Source organism: Globicephala melas, chromosome 6, assembly GCF_963455315.2.
Source record: "Globicephala melas chromosome 6, mGloMel1.2, whole genome shotgun sequence".
Taxonomy (NCBI): domain Eukaryota; kingdom Metazoa; phylum Chordata; class Mammalia; order Artiodactyla; family Delphinidae; genus Globicephala; species Globicephala melas.
In genome coordinates this window covers 51,765,785-51,778,070 of record NC_083319.1, presented here as the reverse complement: position 1 = coordinate 51,778,070, position 12,286 = coordinate 51,765,785, and the positions used below count along the sequence as shown (strand labels likewise).

At 45.4% G+C, this 12,286-nt stretch overlaps 1 protein-coding gene across 7 annotated transcripts in view; it reads right to left on the bottom strand.

Annotated features, from left to right (window-relative positions):
- Positions 1–1,319: 1,319 nt before the first annotated feature.
- The window catches only part of KANK1 (KN motif and ankyrin repeat domains 1), a 193,829-nt gene continuing 182,862 nt past the window's right edge, over positions 1,320–12,286 (bottom strand). For 6 of the 7 annotated variants that reach the window (XM_030877062.2, XM_030877067.2, XM_030877063.2 and 3 more), the window contains 6 exons: positions 11,906–11,993; positions 8,677–8,896; positions 5,908–6,050; positions 5,072–5,272; positions 2,897–2,995; positions 1,320–2,323 (listed from right to left, as the gene is read on the bottom strand). In XM_030877062.2, coding sequence (XP_030732922.2) covers positions 2,261–2,323; positions 2,897–2,995; positions 5,072–5,272; positions 5,908–6,050; positions 8,677–8,896; positions 11,906–11,993 — 814 coding nt within the window. In that variant the 3' untranslated portion in view covers positions 1,320–2,260. Of the gene's footprint in view, positions 2,324–2,896; positions 2,996–5,071; positions 5,273–5,907; positions 6,051–8,676; positions 8,897–11,905; positions 12,243–12,286 lie in introns of those variants that run through there. The other variant, XM_060300875.1, reaches the window with a different exon arrangement.

The following is a 12,286-nucleotide window of genomic DNA, read 5'->3' as shown; positions in this document are numbered from 1 at the left end:
CAGAGGCCCTGGAACCGTACTGGGAGAGCATCTGTTACCACCCAAGGTTGGCCTGAACTGCCAGCACTCTTTTCACAGTTCCAGGTTCTCTAAAGATGCAAACCTCTGAGCCCCGAAACAGGAGTTCCTGAACCAGCACTGGGATGACACATCTCTTGGAAAAATCTATTCTCTGGCCTCTTTCTCAAACTCAATAATGAGTGAATAAATGAAAGAAGGAAGGAGAGGAAGAAAGGAAAGAGAGGCTTAAGAAAAGCCCCAGTGATATTTCTCCAATGTATCTGGCTCTCACAAACGGCCCAGGTTAAAGTTCACCACCAGCAACTGTGCCAAAACACTTGGTTTGCATTTTGGCTGCCATGCTTCTTCATTTTAAATGAGAAGGAATCAATCCCCTTTACTTTTTAAAAAGGACTTGAAAACAGGTGCTGTTGGGCCAACAGCACGCTGAAATAAAAAAGTCTCTCCGGGGGCTTCCCTGGTGGCGCAGTGGTTGAGAGACCACCTGCCGATGCAGGGGACACGGGTTCGTGCCCCGGTCCGGGAAGATCCCACATGCCGCGGAGCGGCTGGGCCCGTGAGCCATGGCCGCTGAGCCTGCGCCCTGCAACGGGAGAGGCCACAGCAGTGAGAGGCCCGCGTACCGCAAAAAAAAAAAAAAAAAAAAAAAAAAAGTCTCAGTGGGGTGGGATAAATGGGAGATTGGGATTGACACATATACACTACTATGTATAAACTAGATAACTAATGAGAACCTACTGTATAGCACAGGGAACTCTACTTAATGCCTTTGGTGACCTAAATGGGAAGGAAATCTAAAAAAGAGGGGATATCTGTATACATATAGCTGATTCACTTTGCTGTACAGCAGAAACTAACACAATACTATACAGCAACTATACTCCAATAAAAATTAATTAAAAAAAAAAGTCTGTCTGGCTTCATCTTTCCTTTCTCATCACTTCCGGTTTCAACCAGTCACCCAGCAGCTGCCCCCAAATTAGAGTCAAGGACCAGTGCTTCTGCACCTGAGAAGAGTTAGCTCAGGAGTTAACTTGGAGGTTACCTGTCTGATGAACTGTTTGCCTAATTAGGTCTTAAATTTCAGACTCATGACGTGCAACCTGAGTAATGAGCAGAGCTGGAAACGGAGTCGTTCTCTCAGAAGACGTCTCCTCTTGTCGGAGCCCTGGACCAGTGGATTGGGCACTCACCCTACCCATGCGCTCCATCCATCAGCTTTTGCTGCCACTGCTGTAAGTCAATAGGACCGGGGCAGACGGCTGTCAGAGATGAAGCAGGGACAAGCAAAAGAGCTTAATGAAATTTTATTTTGAAAATATGGCAAGAGTCTAAGGCACTTCAAACATTTAAATACATACAAGACCAAAGCAAATGTGGCATGGGATAAAAGAATCCATAAATATGTGGAGAACTATGCTATGCTTCTCTAGAGGCAAATATGTAGCCAATTTCTCTAACACAATTCAAATTTTATCATTAGATACAGAGTTGTGCAATTATTAATAAAAATATGGTAATGTTACATGTCGTTCTTCAGGTCTTTAATTACTACGGAATATAAAAGTTGAAAATACTGCATCAATTTTATATAGATACCCTTTAAATAAAATGTCATGTAATGCATCGACCTAGATAAAACCAACTGAAAAGACTTCCTTTTGTTAAGTTTTAAACTTTTTCAGAGTTTCAACTTTTATTTTTAAACCAGAAACCAGCCCAGGCCCAATTCACCGATGATCAAAGTCATCTCAACTTCCTTACTTTAAAATAATAAAGACAAAAGAAAAATCAACAAAACCATCCTGGAATGGAATTTTCAAAGAGCTTTCCAATGGTTCCACGTTTGGTAAATATAAATACTTGTGGGAAAGTTTAAAAACACCATTCCAGTGAGAACCTGATACTTCTCAGCACTGGTAGGGGGTGGAGAGAAGGAACAAAAGTTGCCCACTCAGATCAGGTTACTATTTCCTACAACTGTACATAACGGAGCAGAGACTCAACAGCAAGTGTGCCCTACACAGACGGAAGATGGCCAGAAGGGAGGCGTGTGTGCCTGGCCAGCAATCTCCTGCTGGCTCAGCTTCCACTGTGGCAGCTCCAGCCTTCAGCCCTTGGCTTTATGCGTTCTGTTTGCTGGTGAGCTCAGGCACAAAATACATTCAGTATCTGTCAGCCCAACAGGAACAATTAGCAGCTTAGTGGTGGCATGTAAATGGACGGTATTTGCACATAATCAATCAAAGGAACCTCGGTGGGTGGGACCAGGAGATGTCTTCCTTCCAAGCCTAGGGGTGCCCTAGAGACCAGGAAAGGAAAAAAACTGGGGGTTAATTAGTGACCTCAGGTAGATGTGTCCTCTGCGACACAGGAACTCTGTCAGCCACAGCTGAGCACCACCTATAAGCCAGAGCGAGGAGAGCTGGAACACAGCACACAGTCCACTAGCGGGCGCAGCTCTGGGGCCAGCGGGCTTGGCAGTGCCACGTCCAGTTGTCCTGGGAAGTCAACTTCCCTCTCAGAGTGAGCTCTGGGACCACAGGCTGCAGCTCCCTGTCTGCTTTAAGAAAAATGCCAGGACGGCGATATGTATTTATGGGCTCAAGATGTGCCATTTGGATAATTCTGTCCAGAATAAACTCTTCCTGTGAGGGCGTGAGGACAAGCAGGCATCCAGCCTGTGCTGTGCTAACCATTAGCACTCCTGGCCTTCTGGGTGGGGCAAAATTGATGAATTCTTCAGTTCTGGACTAAAACCTTGATTTTCAGAATCATTATAAAACCTGTATCTCCTGTCAACTCCCCGAGGAAGGGGGCCCACTAGTCTGGTGGCTTTTAGCCTGTTTACAAATGCCAAGTGCACAACACTGACCGGAGACTGGGCTTTCGCGAAGTTGACGTGGGCATACAGCAGAACGGCGATGTCCTTGTGTCCTGCCTCCAGGGCTATTGAGAGCGCGGTGCTGCCATCCTTAAGAGGAGATGAAAAGAGCAAGCTAGGCTGGATTTCTCAAACTTCCAGGTAGCCCAAAGGGTAACAACACAAAACTCTTTCAATTAGATAAGGTTCCCCAATCTAGCCATCTGTTCAGTCTTTTAGGAAACTTTTCTGGACCTCTAGGTGCTAGCCCTGAAGGATACAAGGATGACAGAGGCACAGCCCCCTACCCTGCCCTCAGACAAGAATCACCCCATTATTGCCTTTGTTTTTGCCTCGTGGTACTTAGTGTGTAGGTCTGCACACCATGGAGACTCAACAAAAGCAGGCTGCCCACCAGCAGCGGGCAGGAGGTGAAGGTAGGGGGTAGAAACATAATTTAGTGGGGTTTTTTTTTTCCCTTATAATTACAAACGAACGGTCAAGGAGCGTGGTGTCTGTTTTGACACCCTGCAGTCTGTCAAGGATCTCTTAACTTTCCTCTTGCGGAGGGAGCCGATCCTACAGCCCTAGCCACCCCTGGAGAATGCTCCGAGTCACATCTACATGTAAGCACCACATCCTGCTACCTTGCAGAAATGTATCTTATGGAAATACGAGGGCAAACACTAAATATGGGAAAGAAAAATGTTCAGTTAAATGTTTGCTTTCCATTAAGATGCAGGAACTTAGATGGATATGAAGATGCATCAAGACAAAAACAGCATCCTGGACATCAACTCTACCTCAATCAAAAGTAGTAACGATAAAAAGACAAAAAACAGCACAACTTATTTTCTGTCTAGTCTTGGAATAAGGATGCCCTTCTGGTCACCAGCAGCTGGAAACAATTTGTGTGTGGTTTGAACCTTATGGTCCTCCGTCCCACTCTGAATTCTGGGAGTTACTTTTCTTCTGGAGGCCAGCTGGATGCCCTCCCATTCCTTTAAGGATAAGGAAGTAGACAACGGGCAGAGGGAACCAGGATTTCTGGAAGTTACTGTGGTGCAATGGCCTCTTATTATTAGATCTACCAGCTGTTCTTTGCTAAGAGTAGAAGTAAAAGCAAACAAACAAAAACGAGGCACACGAAACACAGACTGTTCTTAAGGAAAGAGAAGTTGGAAACTGGCCCTCTGCTGCAGTGGAAGTAAAGGGAATCTGGTGCAACCGCGGTTCACGTGCTCCTGGGGAGGTCACTGCAACTGCAGAAACCAGTCAGTCTTTCCTGCCAGTAAATACCTGCACTGATTTGCTCTTCCTGTTGGCGTGAGCCCACGAGGATCTCAAGTTTAGTGCAAAGGGGGATGTTTTCCCTCTAGCCTTTTTAGTAGTGTTTGGGGCTGATGGAAGCTCTGGTCCAAACCTGTGCTCCACAGAGATAAACTTTCAAAAACAGAAGCAACCCTGCCAGACCTCTGGGACCTTTGGACCTTTGAACCATGTCGCCACCTAAATGTTAGTTCCTGTGCTGTGACCTATCGGTACTCCTCCCCTTTGGTCTGGAGACATCCAGAGCAGCAGGTTTCCTTGGAATGTTTTCCAGTCAAGGGGTTATCTGGGAATGGGACAGCTTGGGAACGGGGAGAGGAAGGAGATGAGAGTGACGATGATGGGAACAGCCCAAGGAGGAGTGCGAAGATGGGCTGAAAAGAAGCCAAGATGGTCCGGATTCCCTAGCTGATAAAATGTCACAAATTATTTACTCTGATGGGCCCTGGTGAAGGGTTTCCAAATGGACCGGGGGCCTGGTCCTCTCTTCGTAGTGTACCCATTAGTTGCCTACACTGCCTACAACATTTGATTCTGTATTGTAAATCTGTTTATTCCACTTCAGTATACTGGTTCTCGTACATGCCCATCACCTTCTTCCTTTTATAAATGTTTGGGGTGAGGCCTATTTATCTTTCTGCCTTTGCCTTTAGTTAATGGGAGTATTAGTTTGCAAACAGTAAACGCTACCACGCTGGGCTGTGAAGGGAAGTGGCCTGGATGGCAACGCAAATCCCTGAGGAGAATAAAGGAGGATTTGTTCTCTCCCCTGGTCAAGCAACACTCACAGAACCCCACCCCCACCCCCCGCAACTGTGTCCAGGCCAGGGGCCTGCAGGACCACTGGAGACAGCTTACATTGTCCTCCAGGTGGCCATTGCAGCCTGGCTGGGCCAGCAGCAGCTTGACGATCTCCACGTGCCCGTGCTCGCTGGCACACATCAGGGCGGTGGAGCCCTCGTCGTCCTGAATGTTGACGTCAGCCCCACAGGCCAGCAGGCCCTTCACCATGTCTATCCGCCCATGACTGACGGCCAGCATGAGGGCTGTTTGTCCTGCCTGTGGGAAGAAATGACAGCGGACTTCAGAAGCACATGCTGGGCTGGCAGCGTGTGACCTGCAGTGGGGCTGTGCCGGGGGAAGGGGAGGAGGGAGAGTGATGAAAGGGGAAAACATGGACATGGAATTACTTGGGGCCCAGTGGTGGAAAGGCATTGGAAAAACTAGTTTCTCGTGAGCTATGAGCTAATAAGTAAGACCATAAAGTAATGAGTTAATTTTTCCCTTTAGCTTGGAGGATCTGTCTTATGACAGCTAGGAGCTGGAAAGTGCAGAAGATGGTCACAAGGCAACTGTGAACACATCTGGATGAGAGGCGCTCTGTGCTGGGCATGAAGATGCTATAACATGGAGACAGTCAGGAAACAGTGGTCACCAGGTACATGGTGGGGATCCCTAGTCACTTACTGGCAGGCTGACCCATGGTCCACATGCATACTACTCCAGAGAGAACGCAAGGTAATGGAGGGAGAAGTTTCCAATGTGAAGTTAAGCCAGTGTTTCCTCGGTGTATTTGGTCATAAGGACCACCGGGCAGCCGCATGGGCTGTGCTGAGTGGCGAGAGCACGGCAGGGGCACCCGGGCAGGTCAGAGCTGCATCAGCCAGCACAAACCCTGAAGCAAGCGCATTCACCTGGCTGGCTTTGGCGTTCACGTCCCCACAGGCAAAGAGTTCCTCCACAACTCGCATGTCCTTCTCTGCTTCCACAGCGGCAAGGGCTGCCAGCATGATGGGGGTATACCCCGCCTTGTTCTGGTGATCCACGTTACATACATCTGCAAAGACACGAGTCTCTTTAGGGAGGAGCCATCTCCTAAAAGCGTCAGTTGCCCCCATGAACTAAAGGTATGGAGTTTAGAAAAGCCCAGTGAAATGGCCTTAGGTAGTCAAAGTCCCGGAGTGACTCAGAAGGAAATGTGAGAGGTGTTTCATACCAAACCAAAGAAAAAAATTTTTTTCTATTTCATGACAAATGACAGCAAGCTCTCACAGCACCTCTTGTTTGCAACTGGTGGTTGAACTGCAAAAGCCTGGAGGTCTAGGAGGCTGTTCTAAGTAATGGTTGCTTTGAAGAATAAACAATAACGTGGGATCTAGATACTAATCTGAGTCTAGAAAATCACCATTTTGGAGTGAAGAAGGCGGTGAGAGCTACAAGGGACAGAAGGATTTGTAAACGCTCACATAGGGAACACTGAATATGGCATTCCCCACTCATAAACCTCTGTTCACTCTGAGACCCTGAGTTTGCTGCTCTGACTCGTTTGGGGCCCTTGGAAGCAGAATTCCAATCACATGACACCCAGCTCTAGGAATCGTGGTCTGACAGCAACTGCAGTTAAGTCCCTTAGAGACTGTCAGGGACTCCCAGATCCAATAACCCTAGTTCTAGTCCTATAATTCTAGTCCTATAATTCTAGTCCTATAATTCTTAAGGAGTCTTCAGGGCCTAAATTATCCTCCAGGCCTTTTAAAATTCCTTCAGCACTTTCTAATAAAATGAAAGGAATGGAAAGAAGCTTTTTATGTGTGACCAGATATAATTAAAATGCTTAGGGTGTTTCCATCACTGGGAGTGAGAAGAGAAGTTACCGTGAAAACGTTCTTGAGTTCTAAAAACAACAGCACACTAGGGACATAAGGGCATTTACAGTAGTGCTTTTTTTTTTTTTCTTTTTTTGCGGTACGCGGGCCTCTCACTGTTGTGGCCTCTCCCGTTGCAGAGCACAGGCTCCGGACGCGCAGGCTCAGCGGCCATGGCTCACAGGCCCAGCCACTCCGCGGCATGTGGGATCCTCCCGGACTGGGTCACGAACCCGTGTCCCCTGCATCGGCAGGCGGACTCTCAACCACTGCGCGACCAGGGAAGCCCAATAGTAGTGCGTATATTTTAACGTAGAAAAGGAAAAAGAAAAGAAAAAGGTTGTCTGATGGAAAAGCAGGTGAGCAGACATGGTCTTTGAGGCTCCTCAGTTTCTTTGGTGTTCGCCTCTTCTCTGTTGCTGCTAGTATCCTAGATTCACAAACATGCTTTACGAAGCCACAATCTCAGTCTATAATGGTGAGCAGTAAAAAGTGAAGTAAATCCAGAAAAGTGATTAACCAAAGCCATCCAACAATGGAATTAAAATAGTTTAATTTACCAAAATATCTTGTCCATGCAAATTTTCTAAGGGTGGATTAAAGTGTTACTTCCAGGGGCAATCCTGAAATCTTGTTCTTAGCTTTCCTGGATATCATCCACTTCTCTGTTTAAACAGTAACTCTGGCTGACAGTATCACCAGCTCTGTTTATAGTCTGGCAAGTCTGAAAGGAAGGAGGCTTGGAATTCCTTCCTTTAAGCTGGAAACAGTTTTATCCTAACATGGCCCCTAAACTGGGGACAAGCAAACTTAGAAGAGAAAAAAAAGATAAATCTGTTTGGTTTCTTCTGTGCCTTAATCCAACATCCCCAAAACAGAGTAGAAAAAAATTGGACAGTTGGGTCAAGAAGCAGAATGGGAAAATTGGACAATTGTATTGCATATTCTAAATCAGATGTTCACATTGTGTTCTCATTAATTAGACTGAGGTACTGTGAATTCTGTATCAGTTATACTAGAAGTAAAAATATGTATTTCAAAAATAAATAAAAGTGATTTAGAGACTCAATGTATCACAGGGCTGTTCCATTTGAACAAAAAGTTGAAAGCTCACTATGTCGCAAGGGGACCCTTCTATGTGCCACCGCCTCACTCCATGTTTAATACATCCACTGGCTATATTCTGGAATGGCAAATTCCAATTACAGACAAAAATTTTCACTGCTCTCGTTACTATGGTTCAGATGTAAGAACAGCATTTTCTTTTCTCTATGCTGATTCCCCAGGAACAGGGTGTATTTTGGCGGGAATGGTGTTGATTCTACCACAATCTGTTACAGTGGCTTTGCTTGGCCCCCATCTTGACTAACTGCACAGCTCTGCAAGGCGGCTGGAGCGGGGCATGGAACAAGGACAAAGAGAGCAGCTCACAAACACTAAAGCTTTGACTCTGGCCCCAGGCGCAGCATTCTGCCTCTTGACAGTGAACCCATCAAGCCTGCATGATTCAGCTCAGGCAGGAACATGAGTCATGTGTGTTACCAGGGATACAACTCATCTGAACACAGCTAAACTGCAGCAAGAACACCCTCAACACCTCCTTTCAAAACAGATCTGGAGTCTGTGTCACCCCGTTTTGTTTAAACCTCAAGCCTCCCATGAATGACTCAAGAACGATTCTTGCCACATCACAGGGGAAAGCAATGAAAAGGCTTTTTAGGATGGTCACAGAACTGGGGATCAGCTGGATCAACCAGCTCCTTCTAAATGAGTCACAGCCCGAGTCTGTCAGAGAAGAGACAGGGACTACCAACGTACCAGCATCCAAGAGCAGCTTCACAATCTCGAAGTTGGAGTGGGACACACTGTAATGGAGGGCGGTGTTGCCGTTCCCGTCTGCCATGTTGATGATGTGACGCAGGACGTCTGGGGAGATGGCCTCAAAAGCGGCTATGTAGTCCCCCACCATGGCTGGGATGGCTGACTTCTGACTGGACACGCGGAACCACTCGTGCTGGAGAGTGTTCAGACAGAACCGCTGCCAAAACACCGCGCCATCGGCCATTAGTTCTTCTATTTATAGACATTTCTGAGACCTAGCTGAAAGCCTAAGAAACCAGGCCTTTTATAGTCAAAAGTGTGTGCAAATAGAATTTGCTCTCAAAAAACAACTAATGAAACCCAGAGCTCTCAGAGAAGCCTCAAATTCCAAACTGAAGTATCCTTCCCGATTTTAACACACACACATATTGTAACTTCTATAAAACAGGCCTATAGCACTGTGCAAGAATTATACCACCAAGGCTCAAATTCTGACTCTGCTACTGACGAGCTGTTCGATGCTGGGGAAGATACTTATTCTGTGCCTCAGTTTCCTCATCTGCAAAATGGGGATAGTAAAAATACCTTTCCTTCACAGTGTTTGTGATGAGGACAAATGAGGCAACACATGTAAACCACTTAGGCCAGGCTCCATTTATTATTGAACTATTAATATTATGTAGGTACGCTGGCCTTGCAAATGATTTTCATAGTAATCAGGACAGGAGAAATTATTTAACACAATTATGCTGCCTCCTTCCTGTCCAGACCAACTTCAACTCCTTCAGCATCTCCACAGCACTAGGCTGGGAGACCATAACCGTGCAGGCAACCAAATTCCTACTCCATCCCAAATACAAATGTTCAACCACAGAAAGGGAATAAAAAGCAAGTCTGAAACAAATTACTTTTTCCCATTAGGATCATCTGTATCTGGTCATCAGCCCCACTTGCTTTCCCTTAGGCTGTAGACACATGAACGTGGCATTTGTTTCACGGATAATCAAGTCAAACTTGGACATGAAGTTCAATGTAGACTGGGCAGAGCCAGTGCTGGAGATGGGGAAAACCACAATGCTTTTTTCATGGGCCCTCTTTCATATGAGTTTATCATTCATTTGTGCTTTGCTTGTTCTTTAAAAGTTTAAAAATAAATCAAGAAAGATGGAAAGTTTATGTCAAAAGCACCAGAACCCATGTAGTCTTCTTTCTATAGAAAAGGTGGAACTGGGATTACAGAACACACCCATCTCTTTATCTTCCTGCTACTAATTATTCAGGTGTATCCAATTCAATCATAGTTTGGGTCACTGGAGGAAAAGGGTCCTGGCCAGGAAATAATTCACTTAATTTTTCTTTTCTTCTGCTCACTCTTTCACATATTCAGATTTCATTTTTTGGATGCCTCACACAGAAGAAAGGGAAATTATGGCGTCTGGGTGTCGAACTCAGTTACAGCTACATATTCAGTGTCCTGACATGGTTACGTGGCCCTGGCATTGTGATCATTCACATGTCCAAGACTTTTCACAGCACAGCACTTTAAACACTTCTTTACTGAATGAATATCCAATCAACAAAAAAAATGTAGCAATCCTGGAGTATATGCCCGACAAAATGCTTGACAATTGGGGCTACAAAAATGTAAAGTCCTCCCTGAGGACCACATAACCTAGTATTTTGGGGCGGGTGAAAGAAAAAGTGTATTAAAGCTATAAAATCTGGGGTCTGAAAGCACCAGTTTTAAGTTCAGGTTAAACCTAGTAGGAAACATTAACACTGCAGTGACTTCTCCTGGTTTTACTATTTGTGACCAAGGCATAGACAGGCACTTAGTCTATACTGATGGAGTTCAACATGTAGATCCATGGCCAGGCCAGGGACTTCGTCTAGTATTTCCTTCTATAAACATCATTGCCATGCTCCTTTTTCAGCACAGTATTTGAATGTCAAGATTCAGCTGGCTCTGATGATAAATTTAAGTTTCTATAGCAATATAAACAAATAGGAGAAGATACCATAATTTAAAAAAAAAAGATGCCATATAATAAGGTAATATGCTTTAGCTGGGATAAACAAAACATGGACCAGTACTTAAGATATGTATAATCTAGTCCCAGCATTAACTAGCAGTTGACACTCCAGGCAAGACTCGTAATCTTTAGGGCCTCAGTTAAAGCAGGATGGACCAGAACAGAGTGGCCTCATAGACACACGCACCCATGTGCTTCTCAAGCCTGTGCCGGCCATCACCAATTCTTCTTCAGATTGTGTTTGTTGTATGAGGAAGACTATTTGCCTTTCCAGCGTTCGATAATTCCATAAATCCCTTCTAGGCTTAACATTTTGGTTTCATAATTCTATAAACCCGTGAGACCTATGAAACAACTTTCTCACCGGCTGCGGACTTAAGTTATTTAGCATAAAACTTTCATATTAAATCTACTGCTAATATGCAAAGATTCAAATGCACATTACTATCTAAAATAACATGAGATGCTACACTTTCTCAATGCACTGAATAGAGCTGTCAACCAGAAGGCTGGTCTAACCTATGAAAGAAGCCACACATCTAAATGTCACCAATGCATGGGAGAGCAACACTTGTAAAGGATATCAGATTCACCATTGCCACGGATACATTTATCTGTCCTATGTTATGCTATTCGTGCTCCCTAAGGCAACCACCAACCTCTTTGCTTCTGAATCTCAAGCTGCGAGAAGATAAGTGCAGTTATTTCTAGGTTTAAAAATAGTGACTGCCTGCATTCCACATCAGAACATAATATGCAGTTTCATAACTGAAAGGAATGCTGACCTCGGTCCAGATAGGTTTCTCTTAAAAACAAAGGCTAACTTAAAAAATTCTGGGATTCTGCTCCCTAGATCACAAGTTCTGTAAGCAACAGAACAGGCAGAAAGGTGACGAATGACTGAAATTAGCCCTCCTTTCCATGTGCAACTATATGCCTCGCAGATGCTCAGCTCCCAAGCAAAGTACAGGGTGGAGAAAGGAGATCTGAAATCAGGCCTGAGGGAAACGTTCACAGGGTGGTCTGGTGAGCAGGGCAGCGGGATATTCACTCTGCCCACACACACTAGGAATAGTCTGGGGGAAAAGCGTGCAGGCAACAACAGCTCAGGGGCAGGCTAGAGATGCCTCATCTGTGGTGTCCACTCAGGCACTTTGTACAGACTGGGGACAGTGTCTGTAGGTCAGACTCACCATATCCTTGCTAGTCAAAGCTTTGGGGTCATTTATGTTATTTTTCAGTAAGTTGCATGCAGACAACATCTTTTCACTTAGTTCATATCTAAAAGGGGAAAAAATAAAAGAAAGAGAGCTCATGACTGGCCACAAAAGGAAAGGCATTTTTACCTGAAACTCTATAACCCTTTACAAGACCGGAGGCCCCAAGTCAACCCTGGCAGGTTGTGGTGCCGCTACTGCTTGCCTGGTGGAGTCTAGGCGTCCGAGGACTGACGTTACCACACAGAGCCAAGGCCTCCAGCCAGAGCTCGGATCTTTTCATGAGGGTAGCTTTCGGCTTCGCCACTCTGGCCTGTGTGACATTATGGAATAACACTTAGATATTTATTGCTCCTT